The sequence below is a fragment of the Symphalangus syndactylus genome, chromosome 3, assembly GCF_028878055.3.
Source record: "Symphalangus syndactylus isolate Jambi chromosome 3, NHGRI_mSymSyn1-v2.1_pri, whole genome shotgun sequence".
In the NCBI taxonomy this organism is placed as follows: Eukaryota; Metazoa; Chordata; class Mammalia; order Primates; family Hylobatidae; genus Symphalangus; species Symphalangus syndactylus.
This window is the reverse complement of record NC_072425.2, coordinates 97,181,171-97,196,048: the sequence shown is the minus strand read 5'-3', so window position 1 is coordinate 97,196,048 and position 14,878 is coordinate 97,181,171. Positions and strand designations below refer to the sequence as shown.

Genomic DNA, 14,878 nt, shown 5'->3' with positions numbered 1-14,878 from the left:
ATTCCTCCTGCTCGTGACTTTTTATTTTTTGTTTTATTTTCAAAAAGACAACATAAGAACACATTTGGAACTAAAGCCTTCTTTCACAGCACTCTTAATTATATTTCTTTTATTCCCCCTCTCCCCCATCAGATCCGAGTCTCCCAAGGGAAAGAGCCTGTTCACCTGCTGAGTTTGTTCAAAGACAAACCGCTCATTATTTACAAGAATGGAACATCAAAGAAAGGAGGTCAGGCACCTGCTCCCCCTACACGCCTCTTTCAAGTCCGGAGAAACCTGGCATCTATCACCAGAATTGTGGAGGTAATGTCATGCATTCCATAAAACATGCCCTAGTTATGGACTTCCCAATGGACCTGAGCCATCAGCAAATATTACACTTTAAAAACTTGGCAAATAAACTCCCTTCATTTCTATAATTAATCCACTGTTCAAAATTTTAAAAACACTAAAAGCAGGAGAGTTGAGTAAAAAGTAAAACTCCAGATACCAGGCCTCTCACATTTTTCAATTGCGTCGAACCCAAACAAATTTTTAAGAATACTATCACAAATTAGCTGCCAAAAGCATGAGGCTGCTTAAGCTCCATCTTGAAAGGCCTGAGGTGGATGGAGCACGGGTGATGGTCAGGTGACTGACCACACTGGAGACATTTGAGAAGGAAGGCCCTCGTTTGCACAAGTGTAACAAATATGGGAGGCATGTCCCGCCACACTGGACCAGAACCGTAACTGAACTGGCCCCATGAGCTGCTTCTGACAGCAGCTGGGATCAAACCCCATGCCATGGTGCCATAAGATAAGAAGACCTCCAGGTATAGACAAGGCCAGCCTGCCCAGGTTTTTAAATGGCTAAGTGCTTTGACCTTAGGACAATCCTGTCACCCCAGCCACCACTGAAATCCAGGTCTTCCACATCACCCTTATGCTGCCCGGCATGCTCTGCATATCAAGCCTGGAGCTGTCTCTCAAACTTGCCCTCCATACAAGTCAATCAGCAGACCCCTTCAGCTTGGGTTGGTCATCTCATCCCTCCACCTGCGACCTCTTCTCTAAGCCTCCCTCTCCCTGCACCTGATTTCTCTACGACTGTCCTCTGAGGACAGATTCCCCGGCAGCCCTCTCAAGTGGAACTTGTGTTTTCCCAAGGCCCACTCACCATGGCCTCAGGGATGGGGCTGGACAAGTTCCCTCCCTGCTCACCCTTACCTCTTTGATTTTATCTTGCCTCTCTCCTTTATATCAGACTTTCCCTCCTTTAGACCTCTTGTGCTTTCATAGACAACTGCCAGTCCTTCTCCTCTTCTTCGATGACTTCAGCCATTATCTCACTATTTCTATCTCTCCGGCTTCTCTCTTCCAGCAGTCTTTTCCTTGACCGCATTTCACCGCACACTCACGTGATCCTATACTAAATTTTGCCATTTGCAATAACTATAGCTCCTCAGAAATCTGTTTCAGTCATCTAATCTCTGACAACTCTCTCCCATCCTTTGTCTCCTTTACTCCAGAATGCACATTCTGGCAATTCTCCAGGCCTATAGCTGAATCCATGAACCCGCTGCCTCCTTCACACCCCACGCTTCATGTCCTCCTTTCTCCCCAGATCCCCAGCACCCCCTTCTCTCTACTGATAACTTTGATTCAGAGTTCGCAGAGAAGATAAATCAGGCATAAATCACCTTATCTACTCCCCTGCAACTCTATCAATTTGTCTGCATCTGTGTATATATTCTCTTTCCTTCCTCTTTTATGAAATAAATATAAAATCTTTATATTTTTAAGTTAATAAATATTTTATATTAGGAATTTCCATATGATAAAGTGTCTTCTAAGTGAATATTATATACTATATGTATTATATATATACTATATCCATAAATTAGCAATGAATAATATATTTGTGTACAGTGATACATCAATAAATAATTTATTAAATGTTTATTACATAGACTATCGCTCCTACCTAAGGCCCAATTCCTCCCCTGCCCATCTGGCCACCAACTTCTGTCCGGATCCTTCCCTCTTTTGCTTTCCTAAGGAATCTCCTGGATTTCTGTCTTTCTCGTGCATTTATTCCACTTCGATTTCATCATGATTACAGGCAGTAATCTCCTTTCATTCTGTATCATCAATTTATTTTTCTATCTGGAATCATTCACTTTGAACTACAAAGATGGCTGTAACAAAAACCTCCTGTCATTTCTTTAAAAACTGTGTCTTGACCTTGACCATGACCTTCTCCAGCTACTGCATCATTTCTCTGTCATTCTTAAGAGCACATATCATTGAAAGGTTTGTCTTGAGTGTTCTCACTCACTCACCATCTCTACTTTTTAAAGCCAGTTCTCTCTAAAGCCACCTCAATCAGGTGTCCATCCCACTAGTCCACTGAAAATGGTTTTTATCTAGTTTGCCAATGACCTGCCGCATGCCACAAACAAAGGTCACTTTTCTGATCTCATTTTTCTCAACCTCCCACGAGCATTTGCCAGTCGGCCTTTCCAGTTTTATTGAGCACTTCTTTTTTCACTAGGTGAATGTATCCCCACACTTACCATGGTTTCTTCCTAACCTATCAGCCACTCCTCTCGGGCCAGTTTGCTGCGTTTTCCCCTTCTGTTTGACCTATAAGTTCTTGAGCGCTCCAAGCCTTGGCCTTGGCCCCTTCACCGTGGTCTCATTCAGTCATATGGTTTAAATGCCAGCATATGTATTGATCTCATCCAGAACCTTCTGTGCACGGATTCTTCTGTGTTTAATTATGACTATTAATTTTTTGACATTTAAAAACTATCAAAATGACATTTAAGCATTCATTATCTATGGGCATTCTCAGTTGATTTCAGATGGGAAAGTCAACCAAAATGCACCATTGTTACATTCTATTCTCTTCCCAGTGGACATTCCTTTGTGAGACCTCATCAGCTGCTTGCAGTGCATCTCTTTATTTCCTTGCAGCCTCTCAAACCAGCTTTCACATTCCCAGCCTCTCTGAAATGCACCAGTCAAGATCATTTTACAAGTCTTCCTGTCTTCATCTCCTGGCAGGCTAAAGGCTTTATAAAGGTTCTGTTTTTTTTTTTTTTTTTTTGAGACGGAGTCTTTCTCTGTCCCCCAGGCTGGAGTGCGGTGGCACGATCTCGGCTCACCGCAACCTCCGCCTCCTGGGTTCACGCCATTCTCCTGCCTCAGCCTCCCGAGTAGCTGGGACCACAGGCGCCCGCCAGCACGCCCAGCTAATTTTTTTTTGTATTTTTTAGTAGAGACGGGGTTTCACCGTGTTAGCCAGGATGGTCTCGATCTCCTGACCTCGTGATCCACCCGCCTCGGCCTCCCAAAGTGCTGGGATTACAGGCTTGAGCCACCGCGCCCGGCCTTATAAAGGTTCTGTTTTAGATCTCATTTCTTGATCTCACACCAGTCTGGGCACAGGTCTCTTGTCACCTTCTATCCATCATCCTGGCTCTTTCCTCTGTACCCATAATGAGATGTATATATTAGAAATTGGAAGCCCTGGAAGCCAGACTTGGTTCCTGTAATTCTCCATCATCACATCTGATAGATTCCTTTGAGCTTGGTCTGTGAGGCCTCATTCTTTCTGGGAGAGGACTTTAACCATTTTCCTGAATGTTCGCAATTCCTGGACATTCCTTTAAAACCTCCAACAGCCGTTCCTTCCTCCTCTAGTGTTCTCCCCTTCGACAGGCTCCTGACAAACCTGGTGAAATTCAACTCCACATCATGGATGCCTTCGTCCTGGCAGTTCAGTGTGGTTGGCCAAGCAGCACCATTTGGCAGAGCAAATCACCTCTGCCTTCTTGAAGCATTTTCCTCACTTGGCCTCAAGACCACTACACTCTTGTTTTCCTCCTCCATCTCAGCTGCTCCCCCTCAGTCTTGCTTACTCGTTCTTTTTCCTCTTTCTGGAATCACACATCACACTTGTTCAACAATTATGCAGGAAGCCATACTAGTGACATAGTAGCACAGTCATATGGTCAGACAGGTTCTCACAGAGACGGACACAGGGTCACAAATTCACAAGTGACAAGGACCAAAGGGCTCCTACTCTAGGGTTTAAAACACCATAGTGGTGTCCCAGAGCTGCCCTGAATTAATTTCCTGGGATAGGGCAGAGGCTATGTATGGTTTGCCACAGTCACAGCTTCTGGGACATGTTTATTGAGGGAGCAGTAATGAATTTGAATCATTGTTTTATTTTTCTTCATATTCCAGGTTGATGTTGATGCAAATTCACTGAATTCTAACGATGTTTTTGTCCTGAAACTGCCACAAAATAGTGGCTACATCTGGGTAGGAAAAGGTGCTAGCCAGGAGGAGGAGAAAGGAGCAGAGTATGTAGCAAGTGTCCTCAAGTGCAAAACCTTAAGGATCCAAGAAGGCGAGGAGCCAGGTGTGTGCTGTGGGGCCAAGGTCAATGACTAGAATTTATATTGATATGATTGCTAATTATCTTTTTTCACCAAAAAGTCACTTTCTAATGGCTTATAAGGGTTAACAATCTCTCCATTAGTTGCAAAGGTGGGTGGGTGGTGGTACCTGATTTCTTTAAGTAATTTCTCAACATTGAAGTCAAGGTGAGATAATATTTGTTTATATAAAGCAACAGCAAGCATATGTCCCTGAAAATGCACTGGATAACTGAGTTTGTTTTCCACAGAGGAGTTCTGGAATTCCCTTGGAGGGAAAAAAGACTACCAGACCTCACCACTACTGGAATCCCAGGCTGAAGACCATCCACCTCGGCTTTATGGCTGCTCTAACAAAACTGGAAGATTTGTTGTAAGTGTCTTTAAAAACAGTGGGATAGGGCCGGGTGCAGTGGCTCATGCCTGTAATCCCAGCACTTTGGGAGGCCGAGGCAGGCGGATCACCTGAGGTCAGGAGTTCGAGACCAGCCTGACCAACATGTAGAAACCCTGTCTCTACCAAAAATACAAAAATTAGCCGGGTGTGGTGGTGCACGCTTGTAATTCAAGCTACTCGGGAGGCTTGACGCAGGAGAATCACATGAACCCAGGAGGCAGAGGTTGCAGTGAGCCAAGATCTCACCATTCCACTCCACTCCAGCCTGGGCAACAAGAGCGAAAATCCATCAAAAAGAAAAAAAAAGGGGGGCGGGGGGCGGGTGCCAGGCGTGGTTGCTCATTCCTGTAATCCCAGCACTTTGGGAAGCCGAGACGGGTGGATCATGAGACCAAGGAGTTTGAGACCAGCCTGGCCAATATGGTGAAACCCTGTCTCTACTAAAAATACAAAAATTAACCAGGCATGGTGATGCGTGCCTGTAGTCCCAGCTACTTGGGAGGCTGAGGCAGGAGAATCTCTTGAACCTGGGAAGCAGAGATTGCAGTGAGCTGAGATCGCGCCACTGGCGCCACTGTGCTCCAGCCTAGGCAACAGAGTGAGACTATCTCAAAAAAAAAAAAAAAAACAGTGGGAGAGAAGCTAACAACACTGGGAGGGGCATTCCCATGTAGCTCTGACACTTTCAGACATGCTACTGTTCTGAATCTCAGTTTCAGCCTGCCTGCAAACCACAGTGACAACCTTTGCTCTACACAGGGTACTTTTTTTTTTTTTAACTTTTAAGTTCAGGGGTACATGTGCAGATTCGTTACATAGGTAAACTTGTGTCATGGGGGTTTGTTGTACAGATTATTTCATCATCCAGGTATTAAGCCTAGTATCCATTAGTTATTTTTCCTGATCATCTCCCTCATCCCACCTTCCACCCTTTGATGGGCCCCAGTGTGTGTTGTTCCCCTCTATGTGTCCGTGTGTTCTCATCATTTAGCTCCCACTTATAAGTGAGAACCTGCAGTATTCGGTTTTCTGTTGCTTACACAGGGTATTTTAAGGGTTAATGATATAATTAATGTGAAAACATTAATGTTGTGATGTACTATGTAGATTAAGCTGCTCTTAAAAGTACCAGGTACTTTACACCTGTGTGAGCATGCAGTTGCTGTATGAATATATATGTGGCTAGATTTGTTAATTTAATAATTTGGCATTTTCTATGGGCAGCAATCATTATTTCTGATCAAACTATGTAAATTCTACATGTCAATTTCCCAGCGGAGTAAAAATTTTCACCATATTGACTGAATTAAAAATATTATGGAAACATTATGATCATTGGGCAAAAATCACAGAAAGCTATATATGCAGTTACAAATTAACTGATAATAACAGGAATGTTTTATTTCATAGTCATTTACAAGCTTTGACTTCCAGTCCAGTCAGAAGTAAAATTAGAAGTATGTGTATGCATGTCTTAGTTCAAGCTCGTATAACAAAAACACCATTGACTGTGTGGTTTAAACCACAAACATTTATTTTTCACAGTTCTGAAGGCTGAGAAGTCCAAGATTAAGGCACCAGCAGATCTGATGTCTGGTGAGGGACCACTTTCTAGCCTTCTTGTGTCCTCACATGGCCAAGAGAGCAAGCTCTAGTCTTGTTCTTTCCTTATAAAGACAGACACTAAGCAGGGGCACTGTACCCTCATGGCCTCATCTAAACCTAATTACCTCCCAATGGCCCCACCTCCTACTGCCATGCCATTGGGGGCGAGGGGTTTAACATAGGAATTCTGGGGGGAAACAAACATCCAATACAAAAGAATACAGGAGTGATTTTACACTGGGCTCTGAAATATCATCCTAAACCACAGCCTCTCACCTAAATTTCAAAAAAAAGTTATACTTTCTCTGTTTGACATGCTAAGTTTTTGGTAAATTTTTCATTTAAAGAATGAATTCTTCTTTTATATAAAATTTGATCTACAGATTTTGGTCAACATGCCCTAGTGAATAAATGCAAACTTTATTTTTCAACACAGGAAAGAAAATTTCCCATGTACGTTGTCAGATATTTTGATTACTGGAAATAAAATTATTTGAGATGAAGTGGTTCAAGTCTCCCTTGAAGCTTATAAATGATTTGACCTACAAGTTAAAGACTTAAACAGTGCATTGAGATAAATATTTGGTTGCTGTATACCACAATTTGCTCACCTACTTTACAGGAAATCCCTGAACTTGCTATAGTTTATAGATTTGTCATCAGAAAAATCTGCTGTTTTATTGTTTTGACTGGTAACTTGATATTGCATCCAAGCAACTTATTTTTCAGCATATGCTTCTATAATTTCTTATTAGAATTATTTATTAACATTGCTATAAATTAGATGTTTGTTTCCAAGAAAAATGTATTTTACAAAAATAAGTACCTAAGCCTTGTTCTCAGTGTGTTTAAAGAAAAAAGATCTGTTAGTCTTTGGCTTTTTGTTATGCACATATATTAGCCTTTAAGAGAAATATACATTTCCTCTGCACCGACTCATTTTCTTGTTTGATATTTGGAACCCCTTCTGCTCCCTTTATAGTTTAAGGCAAAGGATTGTTGCTAACAAATCTTTGATCTTATAATTACTATCAGAAAGTAGGCTTTACACGTGTAGATTCCTACAAGGCAGCTACAAGGCAGCAGAGCTTATTAGCTAAAAGCACAGCTTTTAGAACCAATCTGCCCATGTGCTATCACTTATCTGGTGATAGTACTTGCTGGCTGTGTGACTTTAGGCTGGTTACTGAGCCTGTCTGGGCTGTAGTTGTCTCAACTCTAAAATGGTGGTAATCTTAGTACCTACTTCATACAGTTGTTGTGAATATTAACTTAGCTGTTGCATATAAAAGATTAGAACAGTGCCTGACATCAAGTAAGTGCTATTTAAAGTTTTTCTTTTTAAAATCATTATGTGATTGGTATATGTCCTCTAAAAACATAATATAAACAAATCCTTTGCCTTCTAAATGGTCAAGGCTTTTTGTTTGTTTATTTTGTATAACAATCTCTAAATCTCATCAGATTACAACAAACATGAATTGTCATGCTCAGATGTCTGCAGGCTGCTGGGAACTAGGTTTATCTGTGCTGGGCGCATGTTTTGAGTTTATACATATTTTTCCAGTGACAAAGTCAAGGACACAAAAAGGCTCTTGCTGAGTCACCTTTGCTAATATGACATGGCCAAGGCCCCAGTCAGCTCCATAGCACCGCAAAGTCACATGCCAGAGGGAGTGAATAAAGAATGGGGAACCATAATCCAAACTCCTGCCTAAGGATCGGGGGGTTTTCACTCAGAATTCTCTAAAAATACTGAACTTTAGATTAATACATGCCCATTGGTATTGGGTGGATGAAGCTAACCCTTCCATTACCCTTTAATACTAACTATAATTTATCACAATTTAACTCATTAAAAATAAAAAAATTTTGTACATGCAATATTATGTTATAATGTCATCTTCTTGAAAATTTTTGATTTATTAAAATGACCAGGACTATTGACTTTTTCTCTTTTTTTTTTTTTTTTTTGAGACGGAGTCTCATTCTGTTGCCCAGGCTGGAATGCAATGGCACGGTCTTGACTCACTGCAACCTCCACCTCCCAGGTTCAAGCAATTCTCCTACATCAGCCTCCCAAGTAGCTGGGACTACAGGCGCCTGCCACCACACCCGGCTAATTTTTGTATTTTTAGTAGAGACAGGGTTTCACCATGTTGGCCAGGCTGGTCTTGAACTCTTGACCTCGTGATCCACCCACCTCGGCCTCCCAAAGTGCTGGGATTACAGGCGTGAGCCACCGTGCCAGGCCCTATTGACTTTTTTAAAGTAATCTTGACCTACAAAATGAAAGATAATTTAATACTCAGACCATAAACTCAAATGTTTTTAGGAACTAGATAGGCAACATAGATCTGTGAAACAACTAGTCATAAAGGACTGGAAGTACAGAGGATTGTGAGCAAATTGACTATATATGTGGGCATTCAAATGTGTCAACCCTAAGGATGAGATTTAGAAAATATGATTAAATATATAGTTTATTGAAATGCAAGGCTTGAGGATGGCCACCCAGAAAACACTGACTCCAAATGAATGGAGTCAGCATTTTAAAGTGGAGGAGTTAAAGTTTCACTGACAATAGGCAGAAACAGAGAAATTTTAGCAGGATTATGTAATTTTTTATATAAGACCAATGTATACTGACAGTGATTTGATTGGTTACAGATTGCTATTAATACATTCCAAGGAAGAGTACTTTCTTACTCTGAGGAGTGGTGATCTGAGGGGGGTCTTATCTCTGGCACTCTTTGGTCTTCCTAATTATTTGCAGAAAAAAAGACAAAAGCTTGAGTGCATGCCTCAAGACTCAGGCCACATAGCCACATTCCTCTCAAAGTTCAGAATAATTTAAGGTTCCACCAGCTTTATATTTGAATTATTTAATTTCATAAATGCAATGTTTATATTAAATACTGTGCTGACCAAATAAAATACCATTAGTTTGTGATGCCAAATTAATGAACAATTATTTAAATTTTTATTACCTGAAAAAGAAGAAAAAAATTACTAGAAATTTTATTTTCACTATACTCAAAAAAAATACAGGGCATTTGTATCCTATGTATTAGAAAAATTACTGCTTTACTTTTTGCTTATATAGCTTTTTATACCTTTCAGATTGAAGAGGTTCCAGGAGAGTTCACCCAGGATGATTTAGCAGAAGATGATGTCATGTTACTAGATGCTTGGGAACAGGTAAAACTACATTTTGTTCATAAGAAGGGAATGCATTTTTGGTTGGGAGATGACAGAACTTGATTTGAGAAATAGTAAGTCTAGATATAAATGAGCCTAGAGATTTAGGCTGTATTTAAAAAAAAACACACACACACATTTGGTAAAAAATGAAACTAATACATATGGCAAGTTGATTTCTTACTATGAAAATAATTCCAGAGCTACCATCTTTGGCTTTACAGTTGTAGGCAAAAAACTTTTATTTTTCATTTATTTGTAAATGTTACTCATTCCTAATTTGTTTATAATTCATTTAACTAATAAGTGCATTAGTGTGTACGGTGTCATGGGGGTACAATGCCATTGAGGAAACCGACATATTCAAAGTTTCTCTTGAAATTTGACAAGAAGTCATGGGTACCCCTCCCCTGGGGAAGAAGCAGGCAGAATAGTTTTGAATCTACACAGTAAAATATGTTACTGTTTTATTTATCTTAATTTTCAAGTAAATTAATGGTGATTTGACATGCCACATCTGATAGGTTTTTAACCTCTATGTAAATTAACAGTGAAAGAGAAAAGTAAATATATTATGAACTAAATTATATAGAACAAGTGTGAAATGCTTATCTGAATTAGGCCTAGTCTTAGAGTCAAGCACAGAGATTGTTCCTTTTAAGTTTGTTCCCAGTTGATAAACCACTCAGTATTATCACACCCTAGCTTCTAATCTACAATGACCATGTTTGACTTGAGGGCCCAGCCTCAGATTCTTGCCAAGTGAGTGGATTAGTTATTTCTAGATGAGATTTAAATCTCCAGGTCAATAAAACACTCCTGTGTATGTAAGAATTAAAGAAGAATTACACTTCCTTATTCAGATACATATTTAATTTTTCTCATTTGTAGTCAACTCTTGTTTCTGTAATCATGGATACTTTTTAGAATATTTACCATGCCACATTTCATTTTTTAAAATCATACTTTTTATTTACATTACCATGCTGTCATGGTTTGTTCTGTGCCCTGCACACAAATATTTCAGCACTTTCAGTATGAATTAGAATACAATCTAAACATAACTGACCAAAATTGCTCTGCCACAAGTGATTTTAAAGTGATTTCAATATAAGGTAATTCAGGAAATTTTTTTCAGCATTAAAGTACCCCCACCCACACATTTGACAAGAAGGATATATACCGATTGTGTATCAATTTTTTTAAAAAAAGATTGCTATTTAAATACTAAACATTACAGCATTTTTACCAACATCTTATAGGGAGGGCACGCTACTAGAGGAGAAAAACACTAACCTTAGAGGTTAGTCTGGGATCACCCACAGACAAGCTCTGTCTGCATGCAGTCCCTTCCAGCCAAGATCCACATCTAGGAAATGGGGATAAATGGTGTAAGGACCAAGGGAAATTTTCCCCTTCACTATCCAAAGATTCACCTAAAAATCAGTTGATAAAACGCAGATTAATAGGAGAAAAGGCATACAAATATATTAATGTGCACAGGAGTCATACAGAATGCAACAACTAAAGAAATGGCTGCATGGCTGATGCTTTTGTACCATTTTGAAGTTACAGAAAGAATGGGGGATTGGAGGATGGCAAAACTGGTTATGGGAGGGAGAGAAGAGGCCTGGCTAGGAAAGGTGGTTTTGTTACGGATAAAACCTCACATAAAGTATAAATGGTAAATGTTTCTTTCAGACCTTTAAGGGTGTGTGAGACTCTCAGTTAATCTTCCCTAGATCCCAAAAAGGATGGGCCTCAGAGAAAGCCCGGATGCACCAATGCAGATTCTCTACAGATGCAGATCTTCCCCCACAAAAGGCAGCTTTGCAAGGCTAGTTCTGTTTGCAAGTCCTCTGAACAGCCATCTCGAAATATGTCAAAGAAGTGTATTTGGAGGTGAAATATTTTGGCTTCCTTCGACTGCTGTCACACCCTAGAGGGTGGATGAAAAAAAAAAATCCACCCAGACAATCTGTTGTTTTTGTGAAAGATCACTTTACAAACTAGAAAATATCATGTAAACATAAAATATCCAAATATGAAATCTGAAGTGAAACTGGCTGGATGTAAATTTAGGTGTCTCCTGATGAGTGTGAACACTGGAAAAGTGATGGTACCTCTCTGGGCCACCGCCTCCACATCCCTAACTTCTGCGGATATTGTGAGGATTCAATGAGTAGTGTGTATGTGAAGCACTTATAGGGCCTAGCACTGAGTCAACATCCCAGAAACCATACATACTGTTATTGTTTCATTTTTCAGATATTTATTTGGATTGGCAAAGATGCTAATGAAGTTGAAAAAAAAGAATCTCTGAAGTCTGGTAAGCTCAACTGATGGACAATTATAGCAGTAACTGGGCACCATTATGACCGGGTGTCTGACTGCTCTTTGCCACCATGTCTTACAAAAATACATTTCAAAATCAAGAAGTTGTTTAGCATTCTTCCTCAAAACTAAAGAGTAATGGGATTTTTTGAACTGTAGAATTTCCAAATGGGCACAAGAAAAAATATGTTTTGTTATCTAATTTAGAATAGAATTATATCAATTTAACCTGAAAAACTTAAATTCATTTCAACTCTTGTTTTGTTATGATAAGAGTAAAACCTCCATGACTGCGATAAGCCAGATTTTTAAAATTTCCTTTTAACTAATGCTGTTCTTTCTGGCACAATTTTCCTTTTACTGAAAAGTATAACAATAATTATGCCACAAGGACAATTCCATAAAACTTGGAATTCTTTCAGACATTAATGAGACTCGCATGTTGCTTTTCATGGCAGATGAGAGAAATCAAAAAGAAATAGTATTTGTCTACCTGGTCAATGGAAATGTAATTTATTACTTTCATTTGAAGAATTGTATTCGAAGAATTTTCATTTTCAATGTGGCCAATATTTATTTGTTCTTCTGGAAATTTAATTTATTACTTTTATTCGAAGAATTTTCAATCTGTAGTTACTTTAACACAAACTAACTGAATTTATATGTCTTTACAACTCTTTTTAGCCAAAGTGTACCTTGAGACAGACCCTTCTGGAAGAGACAAGAGGACACCAATTGTCATCATAAAACAGGGCCATGAGCCACCCACATTCACAGGCTGGTTCCTGGGCTGGGATTCCAGCAAGTGGTAAATTGGTGTTTGTAAAAAGCAAACAAACATTGCAAGGCAGTTATCTCATTGCTGTTTTGGGGGAGGAACAGGAAAAGTCTTTTGTTTATTTGTCCTTTGAAAATTAAGGCCCGGCACGGTGGCTCACACCTGTAATCCCAGCACTTTGGGAGGCTGAGGCAGGTGGATCATTTGGGGTCAGGATTTTGAGACCAGCCTGGCCAACATGGCGAAACCCCGTCTCTACTAAAAATACAAAAAAATTAGCTGGGCATGACGGTGCACGACTTTTGTCCCAGCTACTCGGAAGGCTGAGACAGGAAAATTGCTTGAACCCAGGAGGCTGAGGTTGCAGTGAGCCAGGATCGTGCTACCACACTCCAGCCTGGGCAACAGAGACTCTGTCTCAAAAAAAAAAAAAAACCTCAACCAAACACCAATTTTTTAATGCTTAGTTTTGGTTTGAAATTCTTAAACTGGAATTTTCTTACGTTAATACATTAAAATAACCTGAAGGAAACTTTTGTTATGGGCCAATATTAGCTCTTCTGGAAACTAATTTATATCTTTTTTATGACCTTTCAAAAGTAAAATACTATGCATAATCTAGAGAGATTTGTCAGATAGTAAATTTTATAATGCATTAGCCATTAGTCAAACTTGTTTTTTAACATGCCAGAGAAAAAGTTGCAATGCCTTGAAAGTTATTCTCTTTTCTATAGATTGTGTTCAAAAGATTTGTATACTTGCAATAAGGTTTATGTTAAGGTGGCTTAAACAATTGGTTGCTATTTTCCTTCTTTAGTCAATGTGACTTTGATGCCATTAACTGCTAAGTGTTATTTTCTAAGAGGAATTTTATCTTTTTTTAACCTTATTAAAAACCTTTGAAAACACATCTCTTTCATGATAAAATGAATTGTATTGTTATCCACTTAGATAGATAGATGATAGATAGATGATAAGTGATAGATAGATGATAGATGATAGATAGATCATAGATAGATAGATGATAGATAGATGATAGATAGATAGATGATAGATAGATAGATGATAGATAGATAGATATTTGACAGTACATGTTTAATATCACAAAAGATACATACAGGAAAAACTTCACTAATGCTGTCTTTCATTATTAAAATACATCTCTTTGAAAGTTTTGTGTTATGACATTTTATTCAAATTTGATGAGTTAATTACACTATTAATTTTAAGGTCAAATACATCTATGCATAAGTAGATTTGAGTTTAATATTTCTTAATTCATCCTCATTAAGTGGTCAAAATTAAACAGCTGTTCATGGTCAGATCATTATGAAAAATTTAAAATATGAGATTGCATGCGAAACATAGGTCCCCAGAAAACAGGAGTTGAGACAGAATCTGGATCCCCAGTAAAGTAGGAACTGAATTTGGTCATTGGATAGAGGACTGGGTAGTTGAGGAGGGGAAGGTACATTTCCATGGGAAGAAGAAACGAAGCAGGGAAGTGATCTGAGGAGTTCTTACCTTCTCTCTGGGGAAATGAAGGGCATATGTATTTCAAATTGCATCCTGGTATGGAGAAGTGGGCCCAGTTTCATTATGGCCTAATGGTGAATGCTCCTGTGAGATCCTAGAGCTTGCGTGGGAGGTAAGGAAGCAAGGAGAAGCTGTACTTCAAGGCACTATTCATTCAATAAATATTTATTAGACATCTATTCAGTATCAGGCACTATTTCAGGCACTTTGGACTCAACATGAATGAAATAGACAAAATCTAAACTTTTATGGACTTTATATTCTACAGAAGAGACAAAAAAAAAACTAAATCAACACATTGATATATTATAAAATACATTAGAAGATATGTCCTGTGGAGAAGAAAATACAGGGAAGGAGGCTAGGCAATACTAATAGGATGGTCAGGGGAGGCATAGTTAAGTAGGTGATATCTAAGCAGAGAATCGAGGCCAGGCGTGGTGGCTCACGCCTGTAATCCCAGCACTTTGGGAGGCTGAGGCAGGCGGATCACTTGAGGTCAGGAGTTTGAGACCAGTCTGGACAACATGGTGAACTCCGTCTCTATTAAAAATATAAAAATTAGCAAGGTGTGGTGGCAGGCGCCCGTAATCCC

General features: G+C 39.3%; 1 protein-coding gene across 1 annotated transcript in view; it reads left to right on the top strand.

Moving 5' to 3' along the window:
• Positions 1 to 13,918, top strand: part of SCIN (scinderin) — an 85,506-nt gene extending 71,588 nt beyond the window's left edge. Inside the window, exons 11-16 of the mRNA XM_055272572.2 lie at positions 133 to 303; positions 4,239 to 4,416; positions 4,684 to 4,805; positions 9,558 to 9,635; positions 11,904 to 11,964; positions 12,654 to 13,918. Of these exons, the coding sequence (XP_055128547.1) occupies positions 133 to 303; positions 4,239 to 4,416; positions 4,684 to 4,805; positions 9,558 to 9,635; positions 11,904 to 11,964; positions 12,654 to 12,781 (738 nt within the window). The 3' untranslated portion in view covers positions 12,782 to 13,918. The remainder of the gene's footprint in view (positions 1 to 132; positions 304 to 4,238; positions 4,417 to 4,683; positions 4,806 to 9,557; positions 9,636 to 11,903; positions 11,965 to 12,653) is intronic.
• Positions 13,919 to 14,878: the final 960 nt, after the last annotated feature.